Source organism: Podarcis bocagei, assembly GCF_964188305.1.
Source record: "Podarcis bocagei genome assembly, chromosome: 1".
NCBI lineage: Eukaryota > Metazoa > Chordata > Lepidosauria > Squamata > Lacertidae > Podarcis > Podarcis bocagei.
In genome coordinates this window covers 3826624-3845219 of record NC_138125.1, presented here as the reverse complement: position 1 = coordinate 3845219, position 18596 = coordinate 3826624, and the positions used below count along the sequence as shown (strand labels likewise).

Here is an 18596-nt window from a genome sequence, read left to right as displayed (position 1 = left end):
CCTCCAATGTAGGGATACTAATATTGTCCTTGCTTACTGGGTGGTTGCAAGTATTGTAAGCTCTGTTCTGTCTGTGGAATGCGCTGGACACTCTGGAGATCTGAAGGTTTGGAGTCAGACCACTGGGGAACCGCCGGGGTTCCTGAACTACAGCTCCCAGCAGCCATAACAGAGGGTCAAAGCTTTGCCACCCCTGCTTCAGCCCCACATTGTCTGATGGGGTTTGTAGCTCAAAGCATTTGTATGGTGCGGGGTTGCTGAAGGTGTCTTTGAGGCCTCAGGCAGAGAGAGATTTTCTGCATCGCCCTGCCTACCTGGGTGCCTACCTTAAGAGGAGATGCTAAGGGCTGTATTTGGGAGTTTATGCCTACAAAGGAGGAGCTTTTCACTTAACGGCATCCCCTGTACTAAGAATGCAACTAACGCTTCCATTATTACTTTGTAAGAAAGCAAATATGTCAGTTCTATAGTTCCTGTTTGGGGTATGTGGCTGACACATTTGGCAGCACTCTGAATCCTTTTTACATGTGTCCTGAATTATCTAGGTGTTGGCTTGTGCTCAGTTAATAAAGAGTTGGGCAGAAAAGCAGCCTTCTCCTCCCCCAGTTAAGCTGTGGATGTTGAATTCGAATGTTACCAGCTGTTAATGCTGATTCTGAAATTAGACTAATGGGAATCTTTGCACTTTGCCATGTAACTGGAACTATGTGCGTTCACAGTGCATATGCCCATCCTGTCCTGAGAATCTCTGCTTTTATTTTATTTTTAAAAAAACAACCCAAAAGCAATTGTAAAAATAGGATAGCTGTGTGTCACTAGCTTTTTGGCATGTAGCTAGCCCTCAACATTTTTAAAAACACAACGCTCTTGGATTATCTGGAAGCAGAACCAAAAACACGAAGGCATGAAGCTAGCCTTCAGCCCTTCAAAAACCACGAAAGAAGAATTTGGAAACATAGAGGCAAGAAATGCGATGCTCCAGCTCATTCCCATTTTTCAGGGTTTGGCTGAGCTTGTATTTGAGGGCAATAGGCTTTTGAATGGGGCCATTGTGCACAGGAAAGCCATTTGTGTGTGTTCTGGCGGGGGCTCCTCATCTGCTTTCCTAAAAATGACGTACAGATGTTGTTTATGTTCAAAACATACAGCTCAGTGGTGGCCCTCGCTGAGTCCCACCCCTGATCAAGGACGAGGATGTCAGGAGGTCGTGATCTGCGTGACTTTTGACTTGTTCGGGGGCTTTCCCCATATCTTCTCCTCGTTTGCCTGGGGAGGGTGGGGGGAAGCTGAAGGCCACAGCAAGACTGCGGTCAGGACCCAGTCAGTCAAGACACTGGATGCTGTGCCCTGGCAGGAGATCAAAAGCTGTTTTCAATTTCCCCTCTCCATACTTGTTGACGGTTGCTCTTGTCTTGGTATCTAGCTTTGGACGGCATTTATAATGGGTGAAAAGCTGGAGACCAGCTTCCTGTTGTTTGCTGGATTGGTGCTGCTGAGTAAAGCCAAGTGGGTAGAAGGGCCCAATTCTTGGGGGCGGAGGAATTGTGGGATGGGCATGAGTGAGAAGAATGCTGCCATTATTATTATTATTATTATTATTATTATTATTATTATTATTATTATTATGGGATGGGCATGAGTGAGAAGAATGCTGCTATTATTATCATCATCATCATCATCATCATCATCATCATCATCATCATTACTATTTGTATCACAACCATCTGACTGAGTTGCCCCAGCCACCCTGGGCAGCTTCCAGCAGAATATACAAAAACAAAACTTCCCTGTACAGGGCTGCTTTCAGATGGGAGGGCGTTTCATGGGGAGGGTGCCACCACCGAGAAGGCCCTCTACTTGGTTCCCTGTAACCTCACTTCTTGCAGCGAGGGAAATGTCAGAAGGCCCTCGGAGCTGGACCTCAGTGTCCGGGCTGAACGATGGGGGTGGAGACGCTCCTTCAGGTATATTGGGCTGAGGCTTTAAAGGTCAGCACCAGCACTTTGAATTGTGCTTGGAAACATCCAGGGAGCCAATGAAGATCCTTTAGGACTGGTGTTATATGGTTCTGGCGGCCACTCCCAGTCCAGCAGTGACATTCTGGATTAGTTGTCGTTTCCGAGTCACCTTCAAAGGTAGCGCCACATAAAGTGCATTGCAGTAGTCCAAGTGGGAGAAGACCACCCTGTACCCCCCTGGTGAGACAGGGCACAGGCAGGTAGGGTCTCAGATGGAAGTGGTTATATCAGTGTGAGAAGGCCCCTCCTCTTGGTGGGTGCCAGAGCCCTGTTGAAGGTGGAGAGCCAGAGGTCTCATGTTGTGCTGAGCTGGAGCATGGGCGAAGCACATCCAACCGCTTCAAGGCTTAGCACAGGCATAGGCAAACTCGGCCCTCCAGATGTTTTGAGACTACAGCTCCCATCATCCCTAGCTAACAGGACCAGTGGTCAAGGATGATGGGAGTTGTAGTCCCAAAACATCAGGGGGGCCGGGTTTGCCTATGCCTGGCTTAGCAGGTTGCAAGGGACCATCTCCTGAGTTCTTCATCTCTCCCTGAGGACGTGCATGTTTTTTCTGCCGGCCAATTTGAAGCTTGGAACCGCTCCTTGCATAACTGGGCTATTCCCTTGTAAAACAGCAGGCAGAGCTGTCGCCCTCAGGCGTCCTAAGAAGCTCCCAGCCCATCTTGCGGGGCCTGAGCACATTCTTTCCAGAGTCACTGTGGCTCACTGAGCCCCCGAGGCTGCCAGCCCAGCCCTCTGAGGAGCAGTTTTGTCTTCAGCCAGAGAAAGTAATAAAACGTGGAAAACCAGTAGAGTGGAATTCGTTTAAGAGGGAGAAGTAGCGGTGGAGGGGGAGATTTTTTTAGCATCCGTTGAGCAGTTGTAGCATTCTGTATTGTATTGTATTGATTTGTTAATAATCACAAACATGTTCTGGGATATATTTGTCAGGCTTGAGTCTTTTGCCGCTTTGGTTGCCTGAGCAGTCTGCTTTTCATCCACCTAGACCGGGGTGCCAACCCCTACCCAATTGATGAGTAGACCTTGAGCTACGATGACAAATGCTGGGTTGAAAGCGAGTGCTGTGGTTGATGCCGCCTCTGGTCACTCCTGTGCCTCAGATAAGATTCACAGTCCCATTGACGGAGAGCGAGAAAATGCACTCACACACATTTCCCTTTTCCAAAGAAGTCAGATCCTGGGGGAATTAATCCTTGAAAAGCATAGAGAGCTGAAAGAGGAAGTGGGAAAGAGCAACTCTCTTCCAACTTCCTATGTCAGTTCTGTGTACAAGGGAGAAAAAGGTAACTACCCTCACCACCGCATGATGTAGAGGCCAGTGAGTAGGAAGAGAGCTCAACTCCCAGCCAGCTCTCTATGCTTTTCAAGGAATTGTAGAGTTGGAAGGGACCCTAAGGCAGTGTTTCCCAACCACTGTTCCGCGGCACACTAGTGTGCCGCGAGATGTTGTCTGGTGTGCCGCGAAATGTTGCCTGGAGGGAGGCGGGCGAGTCGGGCGGCGAGAGGCGGGGCGGCGAGGAGAGGCCGCCCAGCGCGGGGCTCTCGCCGTCTGCCTGCCTGGCTGCCTGCGAGCTCGGCGGGCAGCGCCTCCGTCCGCAGCACCCGCCTCGCGGCTCTCATTCCCTGCCCCTGCCAAAGCTCACCCAGCCAAGCCGCGCTCTCCTTCCTGCCTCGTTTTGCTGCCTCCTCCCCCCCCCCACCCCCAAACCTTGGAGGTTCCCCGGCAAGGGGGAGGGAAAAAAATTGAAACTTACACTTTCGTGCGTCCCTCCCGGCGTGACGCTGCGCGCTGACGTCACGGGGCTGTAATGGTGGTGTGCCTTGAGATTTTTTTCATCAAACAAGTGTGCCTTTGCCCAAAAAAGGTTGGGAAACACTGCCCTAAGGGTCATCTAATCCAACCCCCTGCAATGTAGGAATCTCAACACATGGTCCCCCATCCTTATGGAAACCATACCAGACCCTGCTTGCTTTTGCAAATGTGCTGGCAGTTTTATTGCTGCACCACTAGGATGAACGCATTAACTACAGGTGTAAGAGAGCTTGCACACGACCAGTGTTTTATGAATTGTGATGTTTAGGGTTATATTATATTTTTTTCTGAAGTGTTTAGTTGATTGATCAAATTAGTCAGTCAAAATTAGTTTAATTGGTCGATAGCGCTGCTTGTGGAATTTGAATTGGAATCCATGGATTCTGCTGCAAATCAACCTTCAGGTTCTGCACCTTTGGGTCGTGGTGTGAATTGGAACATTGTCCTTCAGATTTTGCACTTCTCCAAATTACGCAGGATAGCCCTTGGCTTTAAAAAATGCACCGAAATGCATATTATAGGATCAAAAAAAGACATATATGTACATTGAGGTCGGATACATAGCTAATTATGTATTTTTTGACAAAATACGAATTCTCATGAGGATTTAACAAAAAAAAGGGTAGATTAATGCAGAGTGGGATTATTATTATTATTATTATTATTATTATTATTAGCATGTATTTATGAATGAATACATGCAAAACTGACACAGAGTGGAAATAGACTGATCCATCCTACCTAGAAAGATGCCTCCAGTTATTTAATCCAGTAGATTAAAAAAATTAAAAGCATTCAGTTTTTAATATAAGCTCTTATGAGACCTGCAGGTATCAAGCACCATCATGGAAGGAGTATTCCCTCCTACCAGAGAGAGAGAGAGAGAGAACCGGGGTTGTCTCTTCTTTGATGTTAACTGCTCCTACACACCTTGCAGGACATCATCTAAACCAGCCCTCCCATCTATTTTGGACTGCAACTCCCACCAGCCCCAGCCAGCAAATGTGCCTTTCCCACGTTTGGCGTTGTTGGGTTTATTTCCCCTCATGTGTTAATATGTGCAGATTTAATTAAGATTCATACAGTCGTTCAGCCAGGCTTCCTTTAACCAGGTAACAGCCCTGGTTAAAGTGAATAACAAATCTGCTTTGTGTTTTTCCCCAGGGGATGACTTTTCATTGATACAGCAAGAGATCTACATGGTTAAGGAATGCAAGCATCCTAACATCGTAGCTTACTTTGGGAGCTATCTCAGGTAAGGCCTCCTGCATTCTGCTTTGTAGAAACGATTTGCTGTGCCAACTTCCTGCAGGGACCTAAGGTTTTTCTGCACAAGCCCCAGGGAAGGTGGCGTTCCCCGCTGGTTTTTGAGCTTGCTATCTGCTGCAAGATACGGGGGTCCTACAATGTCAAAGTTGATGAAACTTTGATGCTGGGGCTACATAGAGCTGCTTTTTAAAGCTCTGGTGGGAAGGAAGTGAAGTAGTTCTTTTCACCAAACCTGAAGCACCATATTTTCCAGTCTGCTGTAATTCTGCATTCTGTTGGACGTGAATCTCTTGGGACATCCCTTATTCCTCAACGGATTTGATCCATTTTCCTGCGCTTGCATGTTCTGATATTCAGAAGTGTCCGTGCAGTTTGCTGCATCCCCCCCCCCCCAAGAAATCAAGGGTTGTGTTTTATGTGATACTTAAAAATCTGCAAAGGGGCTTGACTTTGCTGTGGGTCTTGAACCTTTGATGGCTAACTCTGTAAAAAATGGACCTCCGACCTCAGTTCCTGTCTGTGTAATGGGAATAATGGTGACAAGGTGGCACTTAATCACTACAAAATGCCTGTCTAAGAAGGGGAAGAATTATTAACTACCCTGAGCCTCAGGGACACGATTGGCTATGAATATTAATGCAATACAAATAAATGTTTTTCGATTCGTTATAAGCATCAGGCATTCTTTCTGATAATATCTGTTTAATTTCATAGCCGTGAGAAGCTGTGGATTTGTATGGAGTACTGCGGAGGAGGATCACTTCAAGATATTTATCATGGTAATTGGCAACCTTATTATTTTATAACATGCCCTTCGTTCAAGGGGTTGGGGTGGGATGCACAACTCTTTTCTTCTCTGTAATTTGGGGCACAAATTACTGTAAAGCGCTGCAGTCCGAAACCTGCTGCAACAAATGAGAAAGCCCTGCTGACTTCCATACTTTAGCCATGCGCCGCATGACGAAGGACATCCTTTTATCAGCCCCACACGGGTCGAGCATGCCACCACATCATGCTTCATCATTTTATGTTTGATTTTCCTTTCAGTGACGGGGCCACTGTCGGAGTTTCAGATTGCGTTTGTTTGCAGAGAGACGTTGAAGGTAAGGCACTCCTGGGCAGGTCTTGGGTGACATTTGGCATAAGAAGAACGAAGCTGTTTCAGTAGAACTGCAGTTCAAAGTACATGCAGGGGAGCGGGAGAAGATTGCCAGTAATAATCTTAGCTAATAAAATGCTCAGTTGCTGTTTTTTAGTTGTTTAGTCGTGTCCGACTCTTCGTGACCCCATGGAGCAGAGCACGCAAGCACTCCTGTCTTCCACTGCCTCCCGCAGTTTGGTCAAACTCATGCTGGTAGCTTCGAGAACACCATCCAACCATCTCGTCCTCTGTCATCCCCTTCTCCTTGCGCCCTCCATCTTTCCCAACATCAGGGTCTTCTCCAGAGAGTCTTCTCTTCTCATGAGGTGGCCAAAGTCTTAGAGCCTCAGCTTCACGATCTGTCCTTCCAGTGAGCACTCAGGGCTGCTTTCCTTCAGAATGGAGAGGTTGGATCTTCTTGCAGTCCATGGGACTCTCCAGAGTCTCCTCCAGCACCAGAATTCAAAAGCATCAATTCTTAGTCGATCAGCCTTCTTTATGGTCCAGCTCTCACTTTCATACATCACTACTGCGAAAACCATAGCTTTAACTATACGGACCTTTGTTGGCAAGGTGATGTCTCTGCTTTTTAAGAAGCAGTCTAGGTTTATCATTGCTTTTCTCCCAAGAAGCAGGCGTCTTTTAATTTTGTGGCTGCTGTCACCATCTGCAGTGATCATGGAGCCCAAGAAAGTAAAATCTCTAACCGCCTCCATTTCTTCCCCTTCTATTTGCCAGGAGATGATGGAACCAGTGGCCATGATCTTAGTTTTTTTGATGTTGACCTTCAGACCATATTTTCCTCTTTCCTCTTTCACCCTCATTAAGAGGTTATTTAATTCCTCCTCACTGCTCAGGACAAATTGTTAAACACCGTAGTCTGGCTTTGGGATTTTTAGTTCACTGCTTCATATTTCAGCTGGCACTGTGGTCTAAACCACTGAGTCTCTTGGGCCGCGACAGGGTGAACTCCTGTTGCTCTGTCCCAGCTCCTGCCAACCTAGCAGTTCGAAAGCACACCAGTGCAAGTAGATAAATAGGTACCGCTGCGGCAGGAAGGTAAACAGCATTTCCGTGCGCTCTGGTTTCTGTCATAGTGTTCCGTTGCGCCTGAAGCGGTTTAGTCCTACTGGCCACATGACCCAGAAAGCTGTCTGTGGACAAATGCCGGCTCCCTCGGCCTGAAATCGAGATGAGCACCACAACCCCATAGTCACCTTTGACTGGACTTAACCGTCCAAGGGTCCTTTACCTTTACATTTTTACCTATATAGTTGAGATTGTTGCATATACATAGAATTAATAGAGGTTTCCTGTGTTCAAAGCACTTCAGGTGCTTTCTCTCAGGAATCTGCACAGCTATCTAATAAGGTAGGTGATCATTTCTTATTCCCACCTTGCAAGTGGAAGAGGGTACCCAAAGGCAGCATTTTTCAAACATGGGGCTCCAGCTCCCATCATCCCTAGCTAGCAGGGCAACATCTGGGGACCCAAGTCTGAGAAATACCGCCCTAAGGTCACCAAGGAAGTGGCCCACCTGCAATTTGAAGTGGAGACTTGGCAGGTCACCTGCTTTGCCACAATGCAGCCCCATCTGTCCACAGGAAGGGCTGCCCATTCTCTCTGTTAGCCATGTTACGGGGATGGTCTTTTATCCCACCCAAGCTGACATTCTGTGGGTGTAAAAGGTTGATCTTTGAATATGCACTCAATTAGAGTCTTAATTCAGCACTAAAAGAAGCCCTTCTAAGATGGCGTTTAAGGCTCTGTTCAGAACACTTTCTAAAGAGAGTGTGATAGCTCAATACTGAGACACCTGCACTAAAAATACCTTCACCCAGAAGCAAATGTTTTTGATATCTCACTCTTAGCCCTCCTCTTCACAGCTCCGTTTTATTCTCTGTGGATGAGGCAGAGGACCAGCACATGAGAGCTGCTTTGCTGAGCCACATAGGGGAACAGGGACCCCCCCCCCCCAAATCATGAATCACAATGTCTCCTCCAGCTCTAGTGATTTAGAGGAGCAAGGTCATGGACTGTAGAGTTGGAAGGGACCCTGAGGTTCACCTTATCCTGGGTTGTCCAACCAGTAGATCGCCTGGGTGATCGTGGTCGTTATGGTGCAAACAAAATCCCTGTCTCCAGCGCTGTCTCCCTCTTTCTGCTGCACTGCCATCCCCTCTTGCCAGTCCCCCCCAAAACCTCAACAACTGTGGCCAACCCCCCTCCCAAAAAACGCACACCCCTCCCTCCCTCCAATGACGGTGGGTAGATCACTGACAGTTATTTTATACTTTGAGTAGATCACAGTCTCTTGGGAGTTGGAAGTGCTTGATCTAATCTAACCCCCTGCAGTGCAGCAATCTTTCACGCAACGTGGGACTCGAACGCACAACCCTGAGATTAAAGTCTAATGCTCTACCAACTGAGCTATCCTTCAGACAATAATAACACAAATAAAGCATAGTAATGTGTTTGCATAAGGATTCATTTAAAAACATTTTGCATGCATTATCTCAGCAATTCTTTTAAAGTTAGTGAGGACAGGTGAGTGGGGCTCAGGCAGCAGCCCATCGTCTCGTGGGGGAATTGGTTCTGGTCACTCTGGCCTTTGATTTCTTAGGCCGTCTTGGAGTTCCATCCTCATCTTTGCCGCTGCTTTCTTTTTAGGGGCTCGATTATTTGCACAAGAAAGGCAAAATGCATCGGGATATTAAGGTAGGCCATTCCTGAATGGAGCTCTTTCTCCGTTAAAGAAACGGGAGGTGTTGGTAAGTGACTGTAAACTTAAAGTTTTATTTTTATTTTTCAGGGTGCAAATATTCTGCTGACAGACCATGGGGACATCAAGCTGGGTAAGTTTGCTTCCTCTCCTTGACTTCCTTGAGAGAGAGTAAAAACATGTGTAACATTTGCAGAGCAGTGGAGACCGTCTGGGAGGCATCTTTGCTTCAGGCAGTGCAAATGTACCTTCTCTTCTTGAGGTCATGCTCTGCATGTCACAGAAGCAAGATGTGGGTGGGACTAATTGGCTAGCTCCTGTGCCATCTCCAACCCCTAAAGCAATTGTGCAGTTTTTTTTTTAATTCCCTTTTAATTCAACCTCCAGTTTCACCCACTCATCTACCCCTTCCAGTTTGGGTGGGAGCTTGGGAGGCAAGGAGTGAGGCCCCTGTGGCTGGCACTATTGCAAATTTGGCACACATGCCTCTCTTCACCCTCCCCAACCCCTCCCAAGAGGGCCTGCTTAGAGCCTTTTCCTTGGCCTGCGTGAAATGGAAAGCCAGCTTCTAGAAAACATCTTCCACTCTTTCTCCCGCAGCTGACTTTGGCGTCGCGGCGAAAATAACGGCCACCATCGCAAAGAGGAAGTCGTTTATCGGCACTCCTTACTGGTAATAAATTCCTTGGGATTATTCAAACAAGGGCCTGTGTTGCTGAGCCAGGGTTTTTGGACTGTGCTATGAGGATGCAGAAAGAGGAGTTGAGGATGCAGTGAGTTGGTAGAAACAGACTCAAAGCTATTGAGCTCTTTTCTGACTTCGTTGGCTGGGCATCCCTCTGAGAATCACCTCTTCCGCTGCTGCTGAATACCTTCTGCTGATTCACTTTAAGGCAGACGTGGGGACCAAATGCAGCCCTCTAGTCCTCTGTTAAGCCCTTGAGACCCTTCCTAGTGCCTTTGCCAAGCTGGAATCAGTCTTTGAACTATGGGAATAATGCTTGCTGGACAGGATGGAGGTGTTTGTGTTTGTGTAGCATGGCTGGAGTGTGACCTTAACAGTTGCGTCCGTTGCTCTGTCTACTCTTGCATCTGGCCCCATTCACAACTGTCATGTGACACCCCCCCAAAAAAAGTTGTACATGAGGGAATGTGACCCTGAAAAAGGTGTCCCACCTCTGCTTTAACAGCCCATACAAGGTGTCTACACAGGTGAGACAGAAGCACACATATCTCAGCTGCAACAACTTTTAGAAACTGGAAGGTGAATATATATACACACCTGGGGTTCCTGATTTACATCCTACACTGTTCACAGGAATAGGCAGCTTTTGTCAGCCAAGGAAGCAACCTTCAGATGAACATGGAAGTAGCACAGATGAGCAACTTGTGAAATGCAGGTTGTTATGTGCAGCTCACTCTTTTTTAAAAAAAAGAATTATAAATATCCTGCCTTTACTTTGTTTGTTCTGCAAAAGTCCTTATGGTGGCAGAAGCAAGGCTGAATTTGCAAGTGCGCCCTCAATAAAATAAAAAACAATCTGATCTTGCAGTCGGTTGTGCACAAATTGAGGATGGGTGCACCAGGTTTTTCAGCTGGGCTAATTAATGGTCAAGTCTTCCTTGAAGGAATTGTTCCGAGAAGTGGCTCAGCATTCTCAGAACTGCAGTCCCCAAAATTCCTTAAGGGAGGCACCAACAGCTCAATCAGTATAGCTTAATGCTGCTGGCTTACCAAAAGCTCCACAAACCCGGTGGTGTGTGTAGGATCCCCTCCCTGCTCCACCCTAGACTCCTTGAGGTCCACCAGCTGGAGTCAAGCGCAAAGGAGTGACTTACAAAGAAGGTCAGACATACAGTGAGAATTAAGGAAGGGGTGGGAGTTGCTTATTATTATCATTGTCATTATTTTATTTTATTTATACTCTGCCTATCTGGCTCGGTTGCCCCAGCCACTTTGAGCGGCTGTTGTTAAACAATTCGGAGACAAAAAACGCCGGGTGATCTATTGCAAAAGAGATCCACAAAGCACTCCCTGTCTGCCTTCTGCCCGCACTGCAGTCAGCCTCCTCCTTTTGCTGTCTCTCCCAAGTCTGCAGGACCAGGCGGCATGTCTGGCACCTGGTAGACAGCAGCATGTTTCTGTCAGGCTCCAATTCTCCAGTCTTCTTTGTCTAGCCCTTAGGACTCTCCCCAGGCCTGCCTCCTCAGGCTACCCTACTCTTTCCAGGGTATGTGCCCATATTGCTTCTCCTTAAAAAGCTAAACGGACCCCTGACCATTAGGTCCAGTTGTGACCGACTCTGGGGTTGCAGCGCTCATCTCACTTTATTGGCCGAGGGAGCCAGCGTACAGCTTCCGGGTCATGTGACCAGCATGACTAAGCCGCTTCTGGCGAACCAGAGCAGCTCACGGAAACATTGTTTACCTTCCTGCCGGAGCGGTACCTATTTATCTACTTGCACTGGCGTGCTTTCGAACTGCTAGGTTGGCAGGAGCTGGGACTGAGCAACGGGAGCTCCCCCCGTTGCAGGGATTTGAACTGCCAACCTTCTGTTCGGCAAGTCCTAGGCTCTGTGGTTTAACCCACAGCGCCACCCGTGTCCCTTGCTTCCCCTTAAGGGACTGCAATAATACCTCTTGCTTGGGGGGGGGGATGTGTGTGAGAGTATGTGTTTCTGTAGAAACCTCTGACTTCTGCATAACTGGGAATGCCAACTTCTGTGCAAACGAAAGGGCTGCATCCTGCAGCCCACGTGCTTTACAAACACAAATACCTTTATTGGCATTATGAGTTAAAACATTTCAAAACACTAGGATAAATTTAAAAGGGACAGGGGTGAGGCTGTTGTGGATCACAAGGTACTTGATTGTTCTGCTTCACCCTGTCTATTCCCTAAAGAGGGATGATTAATTAAGAACACTTTCGGGTAAGAGGCTTTATGCCTCTGGCTCTGCATGCAGCCTCCTGGGGCTGCGAAAGGTTCCCCACTCCTGGGCTGGAAGCCCAGGAGGGGCATTTGGGTTCATTCAAAAGCACCAAGGGGAGGTGGGGTAGGTCTTGGCCCTTGCTGCCGCCTGACAGCGTTTTTGTCTCCCCCACGAAGGATGGCTCCGGAAGTTGCAGCTGTAGAAAAGAACGGCGGCTACAACCAGCTGTGCGACATCTGGGCGGTGGGCATCACGGCCATCGAGCTTGGAGAGCTGCAGCCGCCCATGTTTGATCTTCATCCGATGAGGTCTGTGGACAGGAAGGGCTCCTCTCCTCGCACTCTCTCTGGCCCTGAAGTAGACGAGTGTTAAAAAGAACTCAAGTATCTGAGAGCTGGAAGGGACCGTAAAGGTCATTTGTTCCAACCCCCTTGCCAAGGCAGGGAACTCAGCACTCCAGTATCCTTGGGGTGTGATCCTCCCTCCTGCCCCCGCTGCAGAACCTTTGGCTGGAGAAAGAGGAGAACCTTCCCCCTAGAATAATATTAGCACTCTGTAATTTGCTTTTACTGACCTGTGGTCCTCCCCCACCCAAAAAAAACCCTATTTCTTTAATTGACAGTTAACACAGTTGGTGTTATTTTTAGATTTTCTATGTTGGTATTTTTTAATTGGTCTGAAAATGTGCAAGCATCATCAAAAGAGGAAACAGATTCACAACACTTCAGTCTTTTGCAAATGCAACATTTATAATATCGACATTTTTAGATGGTTGCTGATACCGTGTTTGCGCGATACTGTGAGCTTCCTTGAGTGGGCTGTGCCCTGAAAGGCAGCTCACAGATAAATGAATCAAGCCTGACCTGCCTGTTCCACCATCAGTTCAGTGTGTGCAATCAGGAAGTTCTTCCTAATCTTTAGGGGTGTTGTGGACTGCAAATCCCATCATCCCCAGCCAGCAGAGCCAATGGTCAGGAAAGATGGGAATTGTAGTCCAAACCATCTGGCAGGCACCTCTTGGTCTACTCCAGTCAAAAACCCCTTTCTTCCCTTACAAATCCTTTCCTTCAGGTAGGTAGCCGTGTTGGTCTGACACAGTCTAAATAGATAGATAGAGAGATAGAGAGATAGATAGTGCAGTTGCACCTTAGAGACCAACTAAGTTTGTTCTGGGTATAAGCTTTCATGTGCATGCATGGTATCTGAAGAAGTGTGCATGCGCACAAAAGCTTATACCCAGTACAAACTTATATGGTCTCTAAGGTGCTACTGGACAATTTTTTAATTTATTTTGAATCCTTTCCTTGTACAGCTGTGTTCTGCACTTCTGACGGGGTGGTTTCCTTGTATTTCAGGGCCTTGTTCCTAATGTCCAAAAGCAACTTTCAGCCTCCAAAGCTAAAGGAAAAAACAAAATGGTAAGTCTGGGAGTGCCTTTTTCATTTTTTTTCTTCCAGTGGTCTCGCCCTTGATGGTTTGTGTCTAGTTCCTTTCCATACCAATAGGGGTGCCCTTTGGCTGGTGCTGGTGACCCCTGAAGGTGGCTGAAAGAGATGCTTAGCATATTCCATCACATACCCCCCCTCCAAAAGTGGGCTTAAGGGATGGGTATGGGGAGCAGAAAGAGTTTGACCTGCTGATATTGACTGGCAGCCCCTCGAATCGCCCCTCCCTCCACTCTAGTCATGGGGCAGAACAATCCTTTGATGGTTGCCTTTCTTTTTAACCGGGACCCGGGTGGCGCTGTGGGTTAAACCGTAGAGCCTAGGACTTGCCGATCAGAAGGTTGGCGGTTCGAATTCCCTCGACGGGGTGAGCTCCCGTTGCTCAGTCCCTGCTCCTGCCAACCTAGCAGTTCGAAAGCACGTCAAAGTGCAAGTAGATAAATAGGTACCGCTCCGGCGGGAAGGTAAACGGCGTTTCCGTGCGCTGCTCTGGTTCGCCAGAAGCGGCTTAGTCATGCTGGCCACATGACCCGGAAGCTGTATGGCGGCTCCCTCGGCCAGTAAAGTGAGATGAGCGCCGCAACCCCAGAGACGGCCACGACTGGACCTAATGGTCAGGGGTCCCTTTACCTTTACTTTCTTTTTAACCAAAAGGCTCCTCACAGGATCACTTTGGACACCCATCTCCTGCAGTTCTTTTAGGGTACGTGCAAAAGTCGCTTCAGGCTGGGCATACCCACTTTTGCTTTGTGCCTGACCAGGCAGAGGGATAGGTAAGAGTGGAAGTATTCTCAGTTGACCGTGCCCCGTCCTCCAGCGTACGGCTGGAGGTATGATTAAGGGGTGAGGGAAAGGATTTTAGGCCACAAGTTTCTGCTTTCTTGCAGGCCTGCCTCTGCTCAGTCTCCGTTTTTAAGAAGTGGTATTTCTCTAGAATAAGGACAAAAGCCATTTCTGAAGTTAGGTTACCTTTCCCTCTGGGAGGTTGGTCTGCCCGACATTTCATTTGCCTCCCCCTTATGTCAGTTGCAGCATCGTCCTACTGTGTTGCCTCCCCTCGTTGCCTGCGTGTGTTTTTCTAATAGGCTGCAGTTCAGTTGTGATCTCCATGTTAGCCATATTTTCCAGCACCCAGACAGTCAAACCACATTCTTTTGCTACAGATGTTTTTGCAGTTTGCACAACAGTTGCACTGGCCTTCTGTTCTTCCCTTCCCCTTTTTGGCAAAAAATGTAGTTAAAAAAAACCAAAAACCCAGACAGTTGGGGTGGGGTGGGGGAACAAACTTGAACTTTTTTCTTAATTCTGCAGCACTACAAGGGCCAATGCAGATGGAAGGGGAATGCATAAGACTTAAGAAGAGCTCTGAGGTTGGGTCCGACCAAAGGCCCATGCAGTCATAGAAACATCTAGTGGAACCCCATGCAATGCAGAAATTGCAGCTCAAGAATCCCTGCTTCTAGCCTCTGCTTTAAAAACCTCCAAGGAAGGAGAGTCCCCCCCCCCACTCCCGAAGGAGTCCATTCCACTATCGAACAGCTCTTGCCATCAGAAAGTTCTTCCTAATGTTTACCGTATTTTTCGCTCTATAAGATGCACTCTTCCCCTCCTAAAAAGTAAGGGGAAATGTGTGTGCATCTTATGGAGCGAATGCAGGCAGGAGGCTCTGCTCAGCGCTCCCTTTAAAGAGCACCGTAGAGGGTGTGTGTGGCTCTTGGGGACTTTTGGGGGAGCCTTTCTCCCACTGCCCTGAAGAGGTCCCATAAGCCAGCAGCGATCCCTCTTGCTGTCCTAGCTTCTGGCAGCCTCTTCCGGGCAGGGGGAGCCTTCATCCCGCTGCCCTGAAGAGGCTTCGTGCGGCTATCCCAGAAGCCAGATCCCTCTTGCTGTTCTGGCTTCTGGGATTCAGAATATTTTTTTTTTCTTGTTTTCCTACTCCAAAAACTAGGTGTGTCTTATGGTCTGGTGCGTCTTATAGAGCGAAAAATACGGTAGTTGGAATCTCCTTTCTTGTAATTTGAATCCGTTGGTTTGTGCCTTGCCCTCTGGAGCAGGAGAAAACCGGCATTCTCCATCTTCCCTTCGAAAGCAGTTTGGATAGCTCAACGTTTGCTATGTTGAATTCCATCCTCTATTTCAGATAGAGATGATATAATTCCTATCTTTTGCCCTTGCCCCCTAATGATCAGCCAACCTCTAATAACTGGAATTAAAAAGAGTACAGCTATGAGTTATCCATGGACCTTTTCCCGATTCCTTTTAAGCTACGTAAAGGAGATAATACTTCCAGATGATGGTTGAAACAGCACCTTCAAAGGCAGCCCCACGTAGAGCGCATTGCAGTAGTCCAAGCGCGAGATAACTAGAGCATGCACCACTCTGGCAAGAAAGTCCCTGGGCAGGGAGGGTCTCAGCCGGCGTACCAAATGGAGCAATGCAGGAATGGTCTGTAGATGAAGGCCAGCGTACAAATTCATTAAATAATAATAATAATTCAGAAATTGGGATCCTTCATACATTATACCAGCCTTTCTGAACCTGATTCCTTCCAGATGTTCTGAACTACAAGCCCCAGCTAGCATTGCCAGTTTGTCAAGGATGATGGGGGTTGTAGTCTAGAGCATCTGGAAGATGCCAGGTTCAGGAAGGCTGCATTTATAGGAATGGTGAGGTACAAGATGCAGCGCAGCCACTGCTGCTGTTTCCATTGAACTTTGCTTAAGAATGCTTAGTTTATTTTATTGCTGACTTTCCTTTGAATATATGTTTATTTGTGTCATTTATATTTTGTATTTTTATTATATTCATTTTCTTATTGTGCAATGGTTGCCCATTATAAAAAAAAACTTTGATAATACAGAATCCGAACGTCTTTTAATCACCATGCAGACCCACCACATACGATAAAAGCTGTGTTTTCTCTCTCTTTCTCTCTTTTAGGTCACCGACATTTCACAGTTTTGTGAAAGTAGCACTTACAAAAAACCCAAAGAAGAGGCCCGCGGCAGATAAACTTCTTACTGTAAGCCTGCTTTCTTTCTTTTTTGAAAGATGAGAGTAAAATCTCATCCCCACTAGTGGAGTAAATGTTCTGGCTTCCAGGGTACACTCCAAAGGCCTTGCATACTTCTTTTTTAAATGCTGTAATGCATGATGAATGTCGAAAACTTTCCAGCCATGTAAAAAGCTTCTTGTTTTTACAAAAAAACCCCAATCGCCTCTGTGTTAAGATTGTGCTGAGATAATTCCCTCCGCTACTAGATGAATCACGTTTTTTTAAGTGTCTCAAAGACTTTAGGCAAACAGACAGACAGACAGACACTAAAATTCCCCAAATTGACCCCTAGTGCAGAGGCTGTCAGAAGAGTGAAGAATTGGGAGATTTTGCCTTGTTTGGATGGAAGGCTAAACCATGTTGCATGTCCTGGACCAGCACTTCTTAAACTTCTGTTGCGCTGCAGGCTGCTGTTCCGGCTGGCATGTGTTTTGGGGACATTTTCTTGCCTTACAGTTGCCGCACAGAGACAGTGCTTGAAAGCCTTTTGATATAAAGCTCAGCCTCCTGTGTTTGGTCTCTGCTGTGCTCACAATCCATGCAGGGGAGAAGCTGCAGAGGCAACCTCAGATTTCCACGCACATGAAAAGAGAAACCTTTCTTTGGGGCCTGACTCTGCAGCAAGTCTTGCAGTGCTGAAGAAGCCAGCTGCCTTTTCATTTAAGTTGTAACACGCAAACTTCAGCGTGCCTTAGACATCTTGAAGAAGCCACATGTGATTGCTCCATTTATTTATTTTTAATTAAGTTAGTTAGTTGCTTTCTCTTGCTCAAGGCAACTCTGAGCAACTTACAAACAAACAACAAAGCCCAAATAGAAACATTGAAACAAAGGTGTAAAATACACTAAAAACATAATGATTTTATTATTAAAACTAAAGAAGAGCCACTTCATTAATAATAATAATAATAATAATAATAATAATAATAATAATAATAATAATAATAATAATAATTTTTATTTGTATCCCGCCCTCCCTGGCCAAAGCCGGGCTCAGAGTGGCTAACAACAAGTAAAAATAGCACAGTGTACATAAAATCAGAGTCAATTAATTAAATTATATTCTAAAATCATTCTAAGAACGGGAGGCCAGGGATGTCTATAAAACATTGTAAAAAGCTTAACCACAGTCATGAAATCAGCATGTACTGTGGTTTTGGGATATTCTCTCAAAGAATAACTAGGCATAATGTTTATTATTATTATTATTATTATTATTATACATTTATATACTGCCTTTTCTTCTAAGGAGCTCAAAGTGGTGTGTGTGGTTCTCTTCCTTCCCATTTCATCCTCACAACAACCCTGTGAGGCAGGTTAGGCTGAGAGATGGCAACTGGCTCGAAGTGAGCTGAGTGGTGAGATTCGAACCTTGGTCTCCCATATCAGAGCCCATCACTCTAACCCCTACACCCCACTGGCTCTCCTATACACCCAAGGCACAGCCTGGGGAAAGTTCCTGTTCGCAGGGGCAGCTAGCAGACGAAGGATTATAGCTTTATGGTAGGGCTTTGGTTTCTGTGCAGAAAGTCCCTTGTCCACGCCCCAGCTTCTCCAGGGAGCTGAAGAGCCTCTGCTAGCTGGTGTAGACCAGCGCTTGCCAAACTGGTGCCCACCGCAGCTGTGCTGGCGAGGCCTGATGGGAGCCATGGTCCATCTGGAGGGCACCCAGGTAGCATTGGTATAGCCTGGTTTGAACTGGTCAAGGCTGGTTTGTGCTTGTCCAAACCAGTTTGAACAGGTCTAGGTTTTTTTGAATTGGCACAAGCTAGTTTGAACAGTTCCAGACAGCTTTGAGCAGGTCCAGGCCGGTTGGATCAGGTGCAGGTCATTTGAAACTGGAGCAAGCTGGTTAGAATGGGTCCAGGGCGGTTGGAACAGGTCTATGTCGCTTGGATCCAGCCCAGGCTGACATGGACTGGCAAGTCCTGAAGTCGCCCTCTCATTCTTTCAATGTGTGTATATTTTTTAGCATACCTTCGTTGGGCAGCCCGGTCTCTCTCGGTCGCTGGCCGTCGAACTGTTGGACAAAGTGAACAATCCCGACAACCACCCTCATTACGCCGAGGCAGATGATGACGATTTTGAGGTGAGCGAGTCCCTCCTCTGGGCAGTTCCCTCGCCTTTAGGCCTCGTTCTCCCTTGCAACTGCCAAGCCTGGGAGTCCTGCGTAGGTCTTCATTGTGGGGAGCTTAT

General features: G+C 47.1%; 1 protein-coding gene across 3 annotated transcripts in view; it reads left to right on the top strand.

Moving 5' to 3' along the window:
- The window catches only part of MAP4K5 (mitogen-activated protein kinase kinase kinase kinase 5), a 92956-nt gene that overhangs the window by 37749 nt on the left and 36611 nt on the right, over positions 1-18596 (top strand). For all 3 annotated transcript variants that reach the window (XR_014007557.1, XM_081191718.1, XM_081191717.1), the window contains exons 4-13: positions 5002-5092; positions 5821-5885; positions 6154-6209; positions 8918-8965; positions 9060-9102; positions 9570-9642; positions 12077-12208; positions 13256-13318; positions 16286-16367; positions 18373-18489. Coding sequence is in view for 2 of the 3 variants with exons in the window: in XM_081191718.1 (XP_081047844.1) it covers positions 5002-5092; positions 5821-5885; positions 6154-6209; positions 8918-8965; positions 9060-9102; positions 9570-9642; positions 12077-12208; positions 13256-13318; positions 16286-16367; positions 18373-18489 (770 nt within the window). In the remaining variant the exon portion in view is untranslated. The remainder of the gene's footprint in view (positions 1-5001; positions 5093-5820; positions 5886-6153; positions 6210-8917; positions 8966-9059; positions 9103-9569; positions 9643-12076; positions 12209-13255; positions 13319-16285; positions 16368-18372; positions 18490-18596) is intronic.